Here is a 20,377-nt window from a genome sequence, read left to right on the forward strand (position 1 = left end):
TTGATGGCACATCCAAGCTCAGTTCATTTTTGGCTCGCGTTCAGTTCAAATACAACACTGGGTGTCAGGAGAAGAGACACCGAAAAAGTTAGCAATGGTTCTGAATGGATAAAGGCAGTGCTAATATTCCCTACCCGCGAAGAACTAGTTAAGACACATGCCGACCCTAAGGTGTTGTTTCTGGGAGTCTCAGGAACGCTCCCCTGTAAACCAGTTGGCTGGTACAAGTGAAAGAATGAGTTTCCCCAAAAAGAATAAAGAATTCACTATTTGCTCATTTTCGACGTTTTGTCCTTTCGACGTTTTGTCCCTTTCGACGTTTTGGCATTCGACCTTTTGGCATTCGACGTTTTGGCATTCGACGTTTTGTCTTTCGACGTTTTGTCCCTAAGCCCGATGTGGCCCCTCTAGAGGACTGTTGGAGAACACTAAAAGCAGCCATAGACGACGCAGCCGAGAGCACCATCGGGTACGTGGAACGGAATCGACGAAATGAATGGTTCGACGAGGAGTGTAGAGCGATTTTGGAGAAGAAGAACGCAGCACGGGCGGTAATGCTGCGGCATGAAACCTGGCAGAACGTGGAACGCTATAAGCAGAAGCGGAAACAGCAAACCCGCCTCTGTCGGGGGAGAAGCGGCGTAGAAGAACCGTTCCCATGAAATGTGGAAGTTCTACGATAAGCTCAATGCATTCCGCAACGACTTCGTGCCGCAAGCCAAATTGTGCAGGGAAAAGGACGGAGGCCTTTTGACGGACGGACATGAGATGATCGAAAGGTGGAAGCAGCACTTCGACAAGCACCTGAATGGCGTGGACAACGTAGGCACGGGAGGCCACGACAACGATGGGAACGACTACGCCAATGCAGCAGAAGACGGAAATGAGCCAACTACCACGCTAAGGGAAGTTAAGGATGCCATTCACCAGCTCAAAACCAACAAAGCAGCTGGTAAGGATGGTATCGCAGTTGAACTCATCAAGATGGAAAAGTTGGCCGCCTGATTGCAACGGTTGATAGTCAGGATCTGGGAAACTGAACAGTTACCAAAGGATGTTTAGTGGAAGGACGGGATTACCTGCCCCATTCGCAAGAAAGGCGATCATTTGAAATGTGAGAACTTCAGAGCGATCACTATTTTGAATGCTGCCTACAATGTGCTATCCCATTTCACCTACCGTCGTCTGTCACCTTGAACGAAGGAGTTCGTGGGAAGTTATGAAGCCGAATTCATCGATGGCCGGTCGACAACGGACCAGATCTTTTCCGTATGGCAAATCCTCCAGATATGCCGTGAGTACCAAGTCCCAACGCATCATCTGTACGCTAACGCCGCTCAGCACTAAAGTGCATAATTTCCAGACTACACCAAAAATGTGTAACCCTTGCACATTTACAAAATCAGCTCCAGTGTCCGCAAAATCGTTAAACTCGCAAACATTTTTGTACGCCAATCTAGCTAGGTTTACTGGTGACCTTGGAACACAAAAAAAAAACAACATTTCGCATCTAGACGAGTGTACGAGCTGTTTTTTGAGAATGTGTAACTGTCACACATTTTTGTGTGGTCTGGAAATTATGCACTTATGAGTAGGTCTTACACATTTTAGTGCTGAGCAGTTTTAGCGTGTGTTCATCGACTTCAAAGCTGCATACGACAGTATCAACCACACAGAGCTAAGGGAAATCATGGACGAAAACGGCTGTCCTGGAAAGCTGCCTTGACTGATTAAAGCAACGATGGACGGTGTGTAAAACTGCGAAAGAGTTTCGGATGATTATCCAGTTCATTCGAATCTCGGGGACTGCGATAAGGTGACGGGCTCTCATGCCTACTCTTCAACATCGCTCTGGAAGGTGTACTGCGACAAGGCGAGCTTACGAGTCGGTGTACGTTTTTCACAAAATCCGGTCAATTTGCGGACGACATGGGCATTATCGCCAGAACATTTGGAACGGTGGCAGGCGGGTGAAACGCGTCCAAAACGAAATACATGCTGGCAGGCGGAACCGAAAACAACCGGTCCGTCCAGAAAGAAATGTGACGGTAGACGAAGATACCTTCAAGGTGGAGGAGGAATTCGTCTACCTCGGATCCTTACTGACGGCTGACAACAATGACAGCCATGAAATACGAAGGTACATCATCAGTGGAAGTCGTGCCTACTATGGGTTCCAGAACAAGCTGCGGTCTAAAAAGATTCACCCACGCACCAAGTGCACCATGTACAAGACGCTGATAAGACCTGTGGTCGTCTACGAACACGAGCCATAGACCATGCTCGAGAAGGACCTGCAAGCACTTGAAATTTCCAAGCGACGCATGTTAAGGAGGATCTTCAGCGATGTGCAGGAGAACGGTGTTTGCGGAGAAGGTTGAACCACGAGCTCACTGCACTTTACGGCAAACCCAGTCGGCAACCCCAAGCCGGAAGGATAGGGTGAGCAGGGCATGTTACAAGAATGCCGAACAACAACTTTGCAAATTGGTGTTCGTGACTGTTCCGGTTGGTACAAGAAGGCGTGGAGCGCAGAGAGTACGACGGGTGGACCAGGTGGAGCATGACTTGGTGAGCATTGGGCTTGACCAAGGATGAAGAGCGGCAGCCACGAACCGTGAGTTATAGAGAAATATTATTGTTTCCCTGAGCATAGAGTTCCATTGTGCTTGCCTCACAACATACAAATTTATGGAATGGCAAGCAAAGAAAGCCCATCAATTAATAACTGTGGAAGTGCTGAAAAAACACTAAGTTGAAAGGAGGCAGGCCAAGTTCCAGTGGGAACGTTGAGCCATAAAGAAGAAGGAGCGCGAGAAGCGTAACACGCTCGTCGTCAAGGTGGAAGAGTACTCGGAAAACTTAAAGGCGATGTAGGCGCTGCCTACAAGTGTCTGGCGGAAGAGATTCGTGGCGTGAATGTCCATAAACCACATGGTCATTTTTTGGAAGATTGCGAAACCCCTCCCCCCGCGTGCTTTTTTGTTCATACAAAAAAATATGTATGGACCGTGATCTTTGCCAAAAGCAATCCCCCCCCCTTCCCCCTAGCATGACCACGTGGTTTATAGATGGTCCCTTAGGGTAGGGCTCTCAAAGCGGACGCGACTCTGAAGGTTAAAATGCTAGACGAGATGACGGACGCGGAAGAGCTCGTTACAGCACTGTGACAACATGGCGAAATTCATGAGGCCACCACAGCTGTTCGGTTGCAAAAAGGCCCGGCAGGGATACAGGGGGCCTCGGTACAGCTACCTGTGATGAACGCTAACAAGTTTGTTAAAGTAGGGAAGTTCAAGGAGGGCTGGTCGATATGCCAACTGACCAACCAGAGGCTTGCTGCAGGTGTCTCGAGCCAGGACACAAGTCATAGGACTGCAAAGGCCCTGACAGGAGCAAGCTTTTCAGGCGCTATAGAGGTGAATACTATAAGGCACAAGGTTGAACGAGCCCTAACAAGTACTTTATTTGTTCCGGGGAATCCGCGAAATGCAAACACCCAACGGATGGCCTTCAGAGGAGCCACAGCTGACAAATCACAGTGCGTGTAACGAAACTGAACCAGGTCCACTGTGATGTAGTCCTGCAACTGCTGTGTCAGGCAGTCGCTGAGTGGGGGTTGGATATCGCCGTAATTGCGAACCCATACTGAGTACCCACTGGAAAATGGAAGCTGCGTCGTGAATAGGTCCGGAAAAATGGTGGCGATGTGGACGACGGGTAAATACCCGTCTAGGCAGTTCATGCAGGTGCTAGACTGTGTGACGATCGAGCTGATAAGGCGCCAGGTATTTAATTGCGGGTGACTTCAAAGCCTGGGCCGTGTAATGGTAAAGCCGTTTCACGAACCAGCGGGTCCGATCCTGCTAGAAGAACCGACCATGATAGCTGCCGGAACGAAGTGAAGTTGATCATCGCAGTTACTTTTTGTGCCGTGAGCGAAACCTATTCGGTCTAAGCGTAGACGAGCTGGTAGCGATGCTTTGGCGTGCATGCTATGCGACAATACTTAGGCAAGTCCACCCTATGAAGGGGAGACTATCAGCGTACTAGGGTACTTAAGAGATTGTGAACCTGCGTCACACCTGCCTACAGGCTAGGAGGAGGATGCAACGAGCTCGTACTGGTTGCATTACGAGCACGAGCACGCCAAGGTCACACTCTAGACCGAGATCAGGGCAAGCAAATGGCCTGTTCTGATGGTCTCTGTCAGAGTGCCAATGAAAATCCGTGGGTAGATGCCTACAGGATTGTGATGACCAAGAAACAATGTTGTTATGGCTCCAGCAGAGCAGTCTCCATCGAAGAGCCCTATCCGCGTCATGATCCTAGTCCTTAACCGAAGGACTGGGGCTGGCGATTAGGGAAGAGTCACTGATGAGGAAATTGCGGGGATTGCAAAATGCCGTAGCGTAGGTAAGGTCTCTAGCCCGGACGGAATTCCGAACCTGACCTTGAAAGTAGCTATTGCATGGGTTCCCGGGATGTTCAGAACCACTATACAGAAATGCCTGGACGAGGATCCCTTTCCAGAGATCCGGAAGTGACAGAGCCTAATACTATTGCCAAAGACGGCGAATCGCTCGGAAACCCGTCCGCATATAGACCAATATCGACACGGCGTGCAAGGTGTTCGTATTATTGTAAGTTGTATGTACCGAGGAAATGCTCTCATCATCGTTATCAGCCAGAATAACAACATAATCCGAGTGAAAGTCAAAAAAATACCGCTCCATTTCCATTTCTGACGCATTCCCCGTTGTTATCATAATCAATTGCCCAATAATTTAACCATTTGAGCTCTTTCCGAATGTGGATTATTGATAATTAATTCATAATTGAAAACCCATTTCCATTTTCGGCCCACGCCTCCCGACCCTGATCGCCTGTGTGTGCGGTAGGCCCATGAAATGGCCAGTAAACCAGGCAACAAAATTGGCTATCAATTGTCCCGTCGAATGAACTATGGCTGTGTTTATTGTCTTTGCTGACGCATGGAGCATTTTCACCAACAATGACCGAGAGAGCGCAAAAAAAATGGCTCACTAGGGAAAACGTTTAAGGACAGGTGGCAGCCTTTACGGTAGGCGTCGATGATGGTGAAAATTGTTGGCATTGTTTTATTCATCAATGCAGTTCCCATTACTCGGCCCGGTTTCCATTATAATTATGCATACAGCGATGGGAGTGTGTAAAAACACGTTAAATTGTTTGGGAATCATTATTCTTTTGATTTATGAGCATTGCCGATTCGAGTGGGGGCGAACAGTGCTCTATTTGTTTAACTATGTTGTTCATAAATAGTTACATGATTGTGTAAAACAAATGAAATCTAACCATTCAATTATCAATTTGCAGGTAAGGTAAATTGTATGTTAGCTAGATATTTATGTAGCATACAGCATTTGCCTCTGAAGCCGGGCTTTTGATACCGCAAATCGGGGTGAACCTGATCATTTTTCATTTATTTTGTTCTATAAAATCATTTGCAATGCTGGGTGGTTTGCTGAATTGCTGATTTTTTTTTTCAGTGTAGTGGAGTGGACTTGATGTGATGGTGAAATCACGCCGAGGGCCTGGGATCGAATCCTACTCTCGACAAACTCACAAAAATGTGAGTTCTTTCTTCGGGAGGGAGGTACACCATGGGTCTCGAGATGAACTAACCCTGGATAAAATCTCGATTATGAAGATAATTATCCTATTTCCGAGTTAAAATTTTAGAAGTAGAAAATTGATCTTCCATTCCAAAAGATAGTTATTTTTTTCTCCAATTAACCTAATTGAAAATGAAGGCATTCGCGTTCCAGGTGTATTTTAGACAAATTCAGGAGCATTACAGGGGTTTTTAAGGGGATTTCTGGGGCATTCCAGAAGTTGGAAAATGAGCGGTTCAAGGTGCTTTCAACGGGTTCCAGATGCATTCTAGGGTGTTCCAGGAAGTTAGGGAATCTCAGGGGCATTCCAGAGGAGTTCAAGGAGATCTCAGGGAGTTTCAGGGACGTTCCATGGGTGTTCCAAGGAGTTTCAATGGGATTCAGGAGAGTTCCAGAGGTTTTCAAAAGTGTGTTTCAGGGGCGTTCCACGTATGTTCTGGGGCCTCAGGAGCTTTCCGGAAGATTCAGGGGCTTTTTATGGGGTTTTCCAGGGGACCCTAAGACCCAAGAGATTTTAGTGGCGTTCCATGGGGTTTCAAGGGGTTTCAGAGGCGTTCCAAAAGTGATCCAAGAGGTATCAGCGGCCGTTCCCAGGGATTTCAAGAGGCTTCAAGGGCGTTCCGGGGGATATATCCCTGATTTTATCTGCAACTCTGAAACACCTTGCAACCACTCTGAAATACCCACCGAAACCATCCACTAAAGCCACTAAAAGCTTTTATGCGATTTGATACTCTTCTGAATCTCCTTGAAATCCCCTAATACTCCAAGGCCATCCCGCGAACTCCTCCGAAAACCTTCTAAAACTCCCATGAAACTTGACTGATTTTCATAAATTGTAAAATTTCGGCTATAGGAGTGAACCGTTCAACAATTAGCAGGAACCGGTCAGCATTAAAGCAAGCTAGCTTTACGTAGAAGTCGTGTTCATTCGACTCGGTCCATAGCTGTGAGTCTTCAGTTCTTCACTCTGCGAAGGGTCCACAAATCGTCCTCCACTTGATCGACCCACCTAGTTCGCCGCGCACCACGTCTTCTTGTACCGGTCGGATGGCTCTTCAATCGGGTTACTGGAGATGGTTGGTTCTCTCTGCAGCTGATACAGCTTGTGGGTCATTTGCCTTCTCCAAGTCCCGTCTTCCATCTGCACTCTGCCGTAGATGGTACGCAACACCTTCTGTTCGCAAACTCCAAGGGCGCATTGGTCCACCACACGTAGAGTCTATGTTTCGTGTCCGTAGAGGACTACCGATCTAGTCAGCGTTATATAGATAGTCAACTCCGTGTTACGGTGAGCTGCGGAAACACGGTATCTGAATATTATTGATCTGGTTTTAGTTGTTGTTGGAACAGAGTATCATCAGTGAGTTCGTGTACGTGTGACGTGTAGGCCATCCCCAGGAATACGTCCATCGCAAGTACGTACATCATCAGGATATTCAGTGGTGAAGTTAGCTCTACTAGACATCGTGGAGAGCGGTGAACCTAATGGTGGCTCCAGAGAGGAACCCTAGGTTGTCATCCAGGTTCACAGGTGGAAGATTTAATAATGAGTCTTCCCACCGTACAGATAATTCGCAATCGATCATCGAGCTATGCGTGAAATAAACACTGATGTTAACAAATTGGCCAGCGATAATTAAATAGCAAAAGATACAATATACGAAATCAGGAATAATTCTGCGGTCGTCTTTGTATTCTAACAACCATGTCCTTGAACATTTGTTGATTTAATCCATCGTTTATTTCTAGTAAAATATTAAACATCCAGTATCATGCATTCACGCATGTATTCCAATATACGTTACCGAAAGATGTTATCTAACATCGAAAAAATCATGAACAGTCAATTTCCAATTATCAGCACATGCCATAACTGCGTTCAGGGACCATAACAAACACTTCATCCACAAAAAGGGATCTCAACAGAAAAAAAAACTCTCCCCCCTGACAGCACCCTATTATCATGCAAAAGACCGAAAACGGAATCGATTTTTGACCGATTTTTTCCCCTTTTTTTGCTGCTTCCTTGTCATCCACAGGCGAGATGATAATCTCCAACGAGCGCTACTCGATGACCGAAAACGAAAGCTCGATGTACGCGGTGCAGATGACGCTTGTGATCCAGAAGCTACACAAAGCGGACATGGGCGGTTACAAGTGCATATCGAAGAACAGCATCGGGGACGCCGAAGGGACGATCCGGTTGTACGGTGAGTAAGGGGCATGTAGCTTAAGATGCCACATTTGAACATTTGCTAAGTGGGTTTTCAAAAATGAACGGTCATATGAACCTGTCTGCACTACTACTGGCGTGAAAATTGATCCAGTTTTAAGATTAAGTAGTTACGTCCTGGTAATGCGTAATGAGCCACTTGACGAAATGACAACATTTTTATATAGATATTGAGTTGCACGTGTACAATATTTTTTCATAAGATCTTCTCGTTACCCGAGTAGAGGAAAAGAGCTCAAGAATAGCATATTTTGATATGGAGATCAAAAAGTGATATTGGTTTGATTGAAATAAGAGATAAAAAATCTAAAAATAATATCAAAAATTAACTCCTGGAACATCATCATCATATCATATTTAGATTTTGAAAGATCTAACCAATAGCAGCGAGTTATTCGATTGATCTTAAAATATCAAATTTTCATATTGTTAAGATGTTCCAGGAACATATTTTAGATATTATTTTCAGATCTTTTATCTCTTATATCAATCAAACCAATATCACGTTTTGATCGTCAGTATTTTACCTCTACCCGGGTAAATGGACTATGGAGATTGAATCGTGTAAGCAGGCATGACTGCTCTGCCTTTGTATGATGGAAGGTTACAGAATCGGATGATGCTTCATTTCTGCTTTTTCTCCCGAAAGAGACGGGTCTGCTGTTTCCGCTTCGGTTTGTAAAGTTCCACGTTCTGTCTGATCCCTTACTGCAGCATTACCGCCCGCGCTCCGTTATGCATTCTTCGTCGAACCATTCATTCCGTCGATTCCGTTCCACGTACTCGATAGTGCTCTTGGCTGCATCGTTGATGGCTACTTTCACAGTACTTCAGCAGCCCTCTAGAAGGACTCGAGCTCACCCTCGTCTGGCAACGCTGCCTCGAGATTCTGCGCGTATGCTGAGGTGCTATCCGGTTGTTTTAGTCACTCTAGGATAAACCGTGGCGGTTGCCGGTACCGTACATTGTTGATGACGGAGAGTTTTGAGCGTAGTTCGACCATCATAAGGTAGTGGTCGGAGTCGATGTTAGCGCCACGATAGGTCCTGTAATCGACAATGTCGAAGAAGTGCCGCCCGTCAATCAGAACGTGGTCGATTTGCAATTCCGTCTGCTGACGATGGCCATATTTTTAGAGGTGGCGAAATCAATGAGTCGTAGGCTGTTTTCGTTCGCCTGTTGGTGAGCGCTGAACTTTCCAATCGTCGGTCTGAATTCCTTCTCCTGGCCTACCTGAGCGCTTAGATCTCCTATGATGATCTTGACGTCGTGGCTTGGGCAGCTGTCGTACTCGCGTTCGAGCTGTGCGTAAAATGCGTCCTTATGTCATCATCGGTGTGGGATATACACGTTTATTATGCTGAAGTTGAAGAATCGGCCCTTGATCCTCAACCTGCAAATTATTTTGTACATCGGCCACTAACCGATCACGCGCCTCTGCATATCACCCATCACGATGAAAGCTGTTTCCAGCTCACGTGTTTTGCTGCAGCTCTGGTAGATGGTATTTTTTTTTTTCTTCTAAACCATAGGGGGATAATCTGCTCAACAGACACCCTAACAGAAGGTAAGGGTAGTGTAGGTCTGAGGCCGTCTTCTACAACAAAAGTAAAAGCCAGGACTACTCTCTCCTCGTACCCACTAAACCATTCTTATGGTCGCCAAACCCTACGTCTCTCCGGAACCACCAAGAAGGTATTGCTTCAGAGAGGGGCTAGTGCACATCGCACCCTTAAGGTTAGCTGCGTAGCCTAGCAGCAACGAACATCGATGACTCGCACTGGAGAGTCCATCACGGTAACATGCTGGCGCTTAGCCAGTGTCCCGAGTGGTCCTCGCCACTCCCTTTGTCCTCGGAAGGCGGACAGGGTTAACCCCGCCCGCGCCCAACTGCTTTGCAGACATCAAGAACTAATGCCCACGTGCAACCCGATCTGACCTGCTGACGGCAAGGGTATCACTACCCTTCAGGCCCTATCGGCTGCACCAGAAGGTTGCTGACAGATGAGTCTCCACCTGTCTCGACCCTTGCCGGGGACGCCTTTCCAACCGCGGGCTCGGATCCAACCCAGTGGACCGACGCCACGACAGCACCGCTACCGGAACTTCCTCTCCGCGGCTACTTAATCGCTGTAAGGGTCGATCTCGACCGCAGGGCACCGGTATGACCTACGAAGCCGACTCCGAACCCCTGGACCACCTCTTGTACTGCATCTCGACTAGCCATTCTCCGAGTCCACGCGCCACCTCCTCTGTAGCTCCCAGACGATATGGGTGATATATTTAGGGATTGTTGATTTTGTTCGGTGATTGCAACACACTAAAACACGATTTATAACGTTTCGGCCTACTGACTTTCAGCCATCATCAGATCTAAAATATATTTTCAAATAGTTACAATCTTAAAATTCATCTTACAATTTTCTTCACCCACTTGTATAAATCGATGTTCTTGCCACCAGTGTGGCTTTACTACTAAACCCCCCTTTTCACACATCTATCCATCTTCGTGTTGGTTCGGTTGCGTCACTCGGTTCGGTCTGCTCGTATGTGTTGAGAGTGTTCGTATTTTACCCACTAGACCGTTGTACGCTGAGTCGATCCCTCCACATTCGCGCTGCATGTTAACAATTTTGTCGTCACCGAGTAGCTTAATGTGGAAGGCCTCCGCAATGGTTCTGCTTGCCTGGTTGTCGATCCTTTCCAGAATTTCCGTGTTTGCGAAATCGAAGTTGTGTCCTTCATCTAGGTGGTGTTGGGTTAGACCTGTTTTTGACTCCTTTTTTCTTATGTTGTTCTGGTGTTCGTTGATCCTCGTTTTCAGCATTCGTCCGGTTTGTCCTACATACACCTTCCCGTCTTCGGTGCCGCATGGTACGGCAGTCAGTAGGCCGAAACGTTATAAATCGTGTTTTAGTGTGTTGCAATCACCGAACAAAATCAACAATCCCTAAATATACAACTCAACGGTGACCAAAACCCTTAAGAACTTAAGGATATGGGTGATAGCCGTTGAAACGACGTTCCAGCCAAACTCATCCCTATACATCCTCTGGACCAAGTTGTCCGGGTTTGTGTCCTCCCCGCATGTGGCAAGCATGCGGTCACGCATTGTGCGAAAACGCGGGCACACGAGCAAAACGTGTTCCGCCGTTTCCTTTAAACCATTGCACACTGGGCATTCGGGAGAATCCGCATGCCCGAAACGGTGTATGTTGCGTACAGTTTCAGTACGCTTGCTGCTGAGTGGAACTGGTAAACCCGAAGCAAGAATGGAGTGCATAAGCGGCGGCGCGAGGACCGACAGTGGTTATAATTTTACGACTCGGCAGTGTCGTTTAGTTCGTGAACGAGAAAGGAACTGCACTGCGGTTGGGAGACACGTCGGTCCCGAGAACGAACACTACATTGTAAGATGTAAAAAGTTATGTAATTATTCATTTATTAAATAAACATATTTGCAGTATTGAAGCTGCTTGAAGTTGAAGCTGCTGTCGATGGGTGGTTTTTAGTTCCGCGACAATCGTCGTCCCAACAAACTTCAATAAATGTAATACATCAGCCAGCAGCATCCCGCCATGGAAAGTACGATGAGAGAACTTTCCCTTCTAGAAGAGAAGAGTAAGCTGTGGCGGAAGCATCACGAGGAGCAGAGTGAGATGTGGCGAAAGTATTATGAAGAAGAACAACGCCGCATCGAAGAAGAATACCAGCAAGAACTGGTGAAAATGGAGGAAGAATTCGAAAAGGCAGCACAAAAAATGAGAGCAGATTTCAGCGCGAAGAGGAAAGCAGTGCTACGGCAATACTACGGGAGTAAGGTAAGCGAGGGGACGGTGGAGGAGCCGATTCCAATACGTGACAAAACCCAGCCACAAAATGACTGCACTAAAACGTCGTGTCCGAAAAAAGCAGTCTCTTCATCTTCTGTGCAACAAAGCGTCATCAGCGGTGATCGAGTGTGTACGTCTCACACAAAGCGCGAAGAGCTCACCAAAACAGCACCAGCTGATTTTCCGACAGCTGTTTCATTCGTCAGAGCCCAATCTCCGACGTCACCTAGCCACAGGAGCGATGTTGCAGAGAATGAATCAGAAGTCAAAACTAATCCCGCAAAAACAATGGCCTTTGCTGCGTGTGACGTGTACGGGTGCTGTGCGAAACAAAACTGTTCGGATGTGTGCGCTCGCCGCCGGCGCGATAGAAAGCGAGGCGATCGTCATCGATTAAAAACGTTGCTGTTTGATCCCGGTGGGTATTGTGTTCTAAGCAGTGGAACGAGTTGGCTTGATTTGCGTGTACCTACCGCAATTTACATCTACTGCAGTACGGTGCCGCCATCTAGATCAAGGTTGCTGTGTAGCAAAGCATTTCGCCAATCTGGAAGAGCATCGATCAAAAATGGACCCGTTCAAGAATGTGAATATCTAGTTCGTCACCAGTTCCACGGGGGGGAATGTTGCGTACAGTTTCAGTACGCTTGCTGCTGAGTGGAACTGGTAAACCCGAAGCAAGAATGGAGTGCATAAGCGGCGGCGCGAGGACCGACAGTGGTTATAATTTTACGACTCGGCAGTGTCGTTTAGTTCGTGAACGAGAAAGGAACTGCACTGCGGTTGGGAGACACGTCGGTCCCGAGAACGAACACTACATTGTAAGATGTAAAAAGTTATGTAATTATTCATTTATTAAATAAACATATTTGCAGTATTGAAGCTGCTTGAAGTTGAAGCTGCTGTCGATGGGTGGTTTTTAGTTCCGCGACAATCGTCGTCCCAACAGTGTAGATACTGTCGGAAGCAACCATAACCTGTAAGGACCTGTGTCAGGTGGAATGTAACTTCCCCATGGCGCCTATTAATACAACTATCTACCCTCGGTATAAACCTATGGGTCCACCTTCCTTTGGTGGAACTATCCCACGCGCGCTGCCATTTGACCATAGAGGCCATCCTGGCAGTCCTGCGTATGCCACTTGTGCCGCGCATTTCGAAGCACTCCATGTCCTCACTGTTAAGAATGCTGATAGGCACCATACCAGTAATAAAAAGACAATTACACCGTCTTCGACCTTTCGGCCACTACAGACTGAACATTACAACATTAGACAACGGACAACACATATAACACCCAGTGGCCCAGTGGAGAATTTTCCGTTTGACGAAAAGTTTTCCCCGACTGGAGCGGGAATCGAACCCACACTCCGAGGCTTACGAGACACCTAAACGACTTACGCCGCTAACTGCTCGGCCACGAAGCCCAATGACGCAGAGAGCGTCGTGTGACACGGTACGGTACGGTACGGTACGGTACGGTACGCGCTCGTAACCCTCAGGCACATAAGCCTGTAAGTACTTTCCAGCTTCCGTCGGTAGCATTTGGTACTTAGCGCGGTGCCCCACGCCGGGCCGCCATACCTAAGTATGGACGTAGCAACACTAGCCAGAAGCTTGCGCTTACAGGTGTACACCGCAGAGCTATTGGACATCATCCGGGACAGTGCCGCAATAGCTGTGGAGGCTCTTTTACAGGCATAATCGACGTGGCTACCGAAGGTAAGCTTATCGTCGATCATCTCGCCCAAATGTTTGACGGAGCGCTCTGCTGCTCCGACTTCCGGTTGTTAACAACCGTCACCTCTGTCTTGTGGTGAGCCAGCTCCAGTTTCCTGGATCGCATCCACGCCTCCACAACCTTGATCGAGTGGTCGGTAGTCAGCTTCACCTCCTCGATCGTTTCACCGTAGACTTCGAGCGTAATGTCGTCGGCAAATCCGACAATCTCCACTCCCACTGGGTACTCTATCCTCAACACCTCGTCGTACATGACATTCCATAACACCAGACCCAGGATGGAACCATGTGGGACTCCTGAGGTTATGTGAAAGCACTTCCGACCCACCTCCGTGTCGTAGACTAGTACACGATTCTGAAAGTAACTTCCGAGAATCTTGTACAGGTACTCTGGTATCCCCAGAGTTTGGCAATAGTACCAGGCTCAAGACCAAGCTCTGCCTCTTCCAAGCTTCTGGGAAAACTCCCTCGTCTAGGCATTTCTGCATAGCAGACCTGAACATCTCGGGAGCCTCTGCAATAGCTACTTTTAAGGCCAGGTTCGGAACTCCGTCCGGACCTGGGGCCTTACCTACGCTAAGGGACTTAGCTATCCCCTCAAGTTCCACATCGGTGACCCTCTCCTCATCGCCAGCCCCAGTCCCCGGCTGCCCTACGAAAGGAGGCCAAGGACTAGGAACATGACGCGGAAAAAGTCCTCCAATGATCCCCTCCAACATCTCTGGAGATTGCTCTGTAGGAGCCATCACACCTCTCGTCTTGGCCATAACGATCCTGTAGGCGTCACCCCACGGGTTCGTATTGGCGCTCTGACAGAGACCCTCAAAGCAGGCCTTTTTGCTTGCTCTTATCTTGGTCTTAAGTGCGGCTTTTGCAGCGGCGAACACCACCCGCCGTTCGTTTCGCTCTTCCTCTGATCGTGCTCGCTGCATCCGCCGCCTAGCCCGTAGGCAGGCGTGGCGCAGGTCCATGGTATGATTACCTCTAAACGTTCCGCAGGTAGATGGTATGATTACCTCTAAACGTTTGCACCATGGATCCTGTTGAACACGCATCCTGAAGCACTACGCCGTACCCGCGGTCTTTCCGTAATTCGGAGACTATGCGGCTGTCCCTAATGAAGTTGAGACATGAGCTGTTCCACGTACCGATTTTCCAATTGCAAGTCCTTTTTGTTCGCTGGGGTCGTTGCCGTTGGTCTCGGTTCGTATTATTCTGTTGCTGATTTTCCGCTACAATGTTTTTTTACGGTTGGCTCGTAGGGCCAACCCCCTACTTTCCGGAGGACCATAGTGCACAGTTGAGCTTAGAGTCCTTCCCTGGCACTCGGACGTAGATCAGCCGCCCCTAACATGGGGATCAGACGCTGTTGTGAGCCGCTTCTCCTGGTGAACAGACGCTCAGGTTTGCCGAAGCAAACCCCCCTTCCCTGTCAGCCTACGACCAAAGTTCCCACCGAGGTTGGTTACCCGATCTTCCCTAAGGTTGCTCATAGTTTCCGGTTGGTACCACGTGGAGGCAGGGATTGGAGTTGCTGGGCAGAGGCTAGTGGATCACAATGGGATCTGAATTGCGCAGCATACCCAGCCTTTACCGTGCCACTAATTGAATGCCCCTAAATTCCCCAGAATCCCATTGAAACGCCCTTAAAAGGCTTCTCAATTTCCCTGAAACAACTCCTTAAAACGTCCCTGAAGCCCATTTGGAACCCCCTTTTTTTGGGTTCTCTGGGAACTTTCTGGAAACCATCTTAGCCCCATCTCAAATGCCCAGGAGCAGGACCTGTTCTGGCGAACTAAGATCCCTTATTTAAGCCCAAACTTAATTTATGCATAAATTTCCCTCTTTTTATGCAGTCCCAGCCATGTGCATAAAAAGAGGTTCTAGTGTACTTGGCAACATAAAAAGAAAGCTGTTTTATTGGTGAGGACTCTTACTCGATTGGCACATCTTCCGGCAACTCTTCCGGATTTGAATTAGGGTGCTATAAAATCAACCCAAATGATTTCACAAATCTGAGATGCATAGCTGTAAAGTGTTCGTGTTGCACCTATGAAACCCGCTTAAAGTTTGTTTTGACAATAATGTTTACATCCGACAAGCCGTGTTGATATACCTTTCTTTATTATAGTTTCTAGCTGTAACAGTGTAGGGGGGGTAGGGTTTAGATGTTTATCTTTAAAAAAAATGCGTGTTAAATTGAAATTCTCTCAGAGTTGCGGCACCTGTTCCACTCTACATTTCGTTCTTTGACACCAAACTTCCACCTCTAATCGTTTTCTTGCAATCTCGAATTAAACATCGCATTTCAGGTCATAAATTTGCAACTGTCAAGGTAAGCACTTTTTTGCACACTGAGCCGCTGGAGCTGACGCCACGCAGGGCACGGGCAAAGTGATCTCGACGTGCATGGATCGATTCCAGTTTGCATCATTCAACGATTTTTCTGCTCTTTTCATAAGATTATCTTATGTAATTAGGTCATAATAAGTTATCATTCGCCGATTCCATGTATCCGGGTACGTTTGAGCCATGGGCTCAAAAGAGGGTCAGTGTCAGCTGCTCTCAGGAGGAAAAAGCAACTGACGAAAGTGCCGGAGCTGGGATCGAACCCATGACCATCTGCTAATGAAGCAAACGTGTGACCAATTGCGCCACGGGCCCCGGCAAATTATTATTATTTATTTATTAAAGAGGTGGCCCCGGCAAATAATTAAAGCACTTGCGTACTAGTAAACACGATTGGTTAAATGAACTTGTATAAACATATCCTGCACTATACAAATGACACCGATCAGTTCAAAATTCAGTCATCGCTTTCCTCAGATACCAAATCTTCTCCCCGATTACAGCATAAATTTCATAGCCAAAATACACCAAGAAATGATACAGCATTAACCTTCACGTACCCGAACCCCAACATCTCATTTTCAAAATGCTGGCATTTCGTCTATTTTAATCCAATTTTTTTGAAGTCGCCCTTAATCGATCATAAATTGGTGCAAGTTTATTACGTCCAAGTGGCCATGCAATATCCGGAACCATTTCGGAAATATTCCGGATTGTACTGGGGTCAGGGAGGGTGCCGAAATAGCTAAAAATGATTATTTCGTGTGTTATTGTGTTTGAACCATCGATTTTCAGCTGTATTTTCATTGCGAACAATAAAACACAACTGCGATAATCAGATTTGAATAAGTTGAACCATCCGGATCACCGTGACAGGTTCCGCGGGGGCCTCATTGGGGACACTTTTGGTTTGCATCCAAAACTTGTCGTGCGGCCTATCAAACTTCATGATTTCGAAGGACTGAGTCAGAAACGATACCCTGAAGTCTGTATCAACTAATATAGCTACCCCGGAACATCTAGCATAGGTTCCACGTGGTAGACATCGGGGACATTCCTGGTTTGCAACCAAAACATGCCGTGCGACGTATACGTAACTTCATGATTTCAAGAGAATGGGGCAGCAAATTTGCAGTTATCGCACCTGCTATCCGTCAAAACAGTACGCCAAGTTAGCCCAAATGAACGGTCGAATGAATTTTGCGTTCATTTAATGTCAATTGATGGGTTGTTGACGCCTGTTTGACGTTGCAGTTATCGAATTTTGTTCGCTAATTGAAACGTAAACATGTTGCGGTTATCGAACGTCTACTGTATTTGTAAAGAAATCCCGCACATTTCATTTTATAATAAATTTGACTTGAAAATTGTAAAAGAAAAATAATGCATTAAAGAACCTAAAATTTCACAACATCTTGAAAACTAAGGGAGCATCCGTTAAGTACGTCATGCTAAAACTGGGAGTTTTCGACCCCCCTTCCCCCTTCGCACGGGTTTTTCCCATACCTAATACATTACATGTCACACTTTCAAAGACTACACCATTCAGACTACACAAGCCATTAATAGTTTCAATAGGAACTAGTGTGAGAAGCAATCGGTCACAATATTTCTAGTGTCTTAACGATTAGATTGAACGTGAAGTCACGTGCAATCTTTGAAAAGGTATCTTTTAGAATAATACATTCTATGCCACCTTTGGATGGCTCATGCAAAACTATAGTGCATCCTATCGAGATGAAATTTTGACAGTTGTTATGGGTCGAAAATAAATCTAGGTCTTAACTTGTTTTTACCCAATCGTAATAAACATGTGGGGATTCGATGCCAAAGTAGAAAAATGGAGCAAACCATTCTAGAGATGTGTGGTGGATGCAGTTAGAATTGTAAATTAAACATTGTGATTTAATTATGTTTGTATTGAAAATAGCGTGCTGATTTGGACATCCCTAGCGAATCAGCGTGGAAACGTGGCGAACACGCAAACTTAACGAAAGTTTGCTTCGGCCTGAAACGAGACAATGGAACGAGTCAAGATCGAGGCACGGACTGTGAATGTAGTGGTATAGTCAAAAAGGTTCGCGTGTTGGAAGAAATACAGATGAATGACATTCTAGTAACCAAAGTTGTACCGATCGGATGTGTTTTTGAAATCATCCTTCGTTACGACAAGATGGTGTGACAATTTTTTATTATGACATATTGGGACCAAACAATATTTATCTTTTTTCTCTTTGGCTGTACGTCGGTTCGTGGGTAATTATAGTTTTATGAAACGAAAAGTCCATAAGCTATAGATGTGGACTTGAAACATAATCGCTCAAGAAAGTTCAGTTCAGTGCATTTTCCTTGTCCGCAATTTTAAAGAAATGTTGCACGGGAAACTTTCGATTTGAAGTTTTTTTTTTCAGCTCCGAAATAGGGGTGAAAAAGCAACGCTTGCGCTTTTTTTTATCTGTATTAACGAGATTTTTAGCCCTAGGCTAGTTCATCTCGGGGCCCACGCTTTACTTCCCTTCCGAAGGAAAAACTCACATTTTGCGAGTTTGTCGGGAGTGGGATTCGATCCCAGGTCCTCAAGTCAAGTGTTATAACCATCACACCAGGTCCTGCTCTTTTTTTTGTCAAATCCATTCCTGAATACTACACACATCGGGATAGACCAAGAAATGTCTTGCGATTACCTTCAGTAGGTCGGCTCTAGAGGCACGTTCTCCTCCATTCGGGAAATTTGTGCCATTACCTTACATGTTATTATAAGATTTTAATAACAAATTTTACCACTTATTTGCTCTATTTCTATAAATTTTAAATAAAAGTAGGCGCAAATCAAAGTAGGCTATGTTTTCTTTGTATGTTATCATATTTATCTTTTATTTTAAGCATAATTGGCTTTTTTGTTTGCCTTGCGCCACAAATCCCAAATAGCAACATAAGAAACAGTCGTAAGAATTTCAACTAAAATTCCTTTCTTATTTCATCAGAAAAAAATGATAGGGATCCCTCGGTGGATTTTTTTGGGGAACACGTTAAATGAAAGCTAATAGTCCATATTTATAATGGCGGATTTGGCGATGCCTATTTTTTGTGATAAACCTTCACCATATACACGCCGTGCTTGAGTGTAATAAACTAGCACCAATTTATGAGCAATTAAGTGCGACTTCAAAAAAATCGGATGAAAATAACGAAATGCCAGCATTTTCAAAATGAGATGTTGGGGGGCGGGTATGTGAAGGTTAAAAACCGCACAACATTCAACTACGAACGAGCGTCCTTTTTTTTTGCAACCACGGGTCACAATACACCAATAGTTGACATGCCACCGGAAGCATAGAATGTCTGATGCACAGCACGGATTGCCAGATATACTACCACCGTACTGTGCTACACTGCTGTGGGTACCCATGTGCAACATATCTCTACACGTCTCTACACAAAGTGAACCAAACGACGACAACGACGGCAGCGGCGACTCCTGCTACCGGCATGGGAACAATAAAAAAGAAATTTGTTCATGAATAATTCCGCCACACAAACGATGTGCGAAAGAATGCAACGATCCCAACCGAACAACGTATACGTACAAGCGAGAGCAGTCTGGAACGGGGGAAGGGGAGGAAATCTCTTACATTAAAAGCAATATGTAACGATGAGTTCGTGAGTTGGGGTTGAAGTGGATTTAGGAAAAGAAAATGATGTAGGAGCAGTCTAACCTTTGCATGAGCAAATGCTGCTTATCTTGTTCCCTTTTTTCTCCTTTGAGAATTCTGAAAAAATACAAATCGTTTGAAATGGATTAAAATGTTGTAATAGGATGGGTATCATAGCATGAGCTAATAAGCTCCCCTTGTAAATAGATGCTACTATTTTCAGTCCTGAGCATGATGGTGAAGAGGGCCGAATTTAAAGATCTCCATCCTGGATGATCACCGCAGATATACACCAAGTTTCACTGGCGTACAGCAGCATACATTTATTAAACTCGCAAAAGTATCCCTCGCATTCTTGATCCGTGCACCTATCCGTGTCATCATCAGCCGCCATTTGGCTACCAAGATATTGGAAGCTTTTAACATTCTACATTGATTGCCCAGACCCAGCTACAGTAAAACTGGAAGGGTTCACCGTAATTACATCCAACGATTCGGTCTTGTTGACGTTGATGGTAAGACTTACCGCCGAGGAGTGATTGACAAGATCATCGAGCTTGCTCTGCATCAGAACGCCGTTGAGCTAGGAGAGCAACGTCATCAGCCAATTCAAAGTCATTTGGGTGCTCCATAGTAATGGCTTGCCACAGCAATCCACGATTTGGTTCACGATCAATTGCAACTACCAGGATCTCGATTACGATGAAGAGCAGTACTTGGAACAGTAGCGGTGATAGTATACACCCTTGCCTCGCCCAGTCACGCCCTGTACTGTGCTTCAATGAGGCTGACGATTTTCTCAGGGGCACCCTTGCATCTGAGGGTTCCCCACATGTTTTCTTGATTGAAACGGTCGAAAGCTTTTTCGTAAGCAATGAACACCAGGACAAACAAGTTTTTAATGACAAT

General features: G+C 46.1%; 2 protein-coding genes across 3 annotated transcripts in view; both read left to right on the forward strand.

The window, feature by feature from the left end:
* The window catches only part of LOC109431349 (basement membrane-specific heparan sulfate proteoglycan core protein), a 189,586-nt gene that overhangs the window by 141,797 nt on the left and 27,412 nt on the right, over window positions 1-20,377 (forward strand). For both annotated transcript variants that reach the window (XM_062845623.1, XM_062845622.1), the window contains exon 10: window positions 7,700-7,870. In XM_062845623.1, coding sequence (XP_062701607.1) covers window positions 7,700-7,870 — 171 coding nt within the window. The remainder of the gene's footprint in view (window positions 1-7,699; window positions 7,871-20,377) is intronic.
* LOC134285839 (uncharacterized) lies at window positions 11,122-12,672 on the forward strand. The gene is made up of 2 exons (XM_062847464.1): window positions 11,122-11,303; window positions 11,358-12,672. Exon 2 carries the CDS (start codon window positions 11,472-11,474, stop codon window positions 12,381-12,383), a length of 912 nt encoding a protein of 303 aa, XP_062703448.1. The 5' UTR covers window positions 11,122-11,303; window positions 11,358-11,471; the 3' UTR covers window positions 12,384-12,672.

Source organism: Aedes albopictus, chromosome 1, assembly GCF_035046485.1.
Source record: "Aedes albopictus strain Foshan chromosome 1, AalbF5, whole genome shotgun sequence".
NCBI lineage: Eukaryota > Metazoa > Arthropoda > Insecta > Diptera > Culicidae > Aedes > Aedes albopictus.

What these genes read in the sequence shown, in the direction of transcription:
- LOC134285839 (XM_062847464.1), top strand. Translation starts at nt 11,472, where the DNA reads ATGGAAAGTACGATGAGAGAACTTTCCCTTCTAGAAGAGAAGAGTAAG.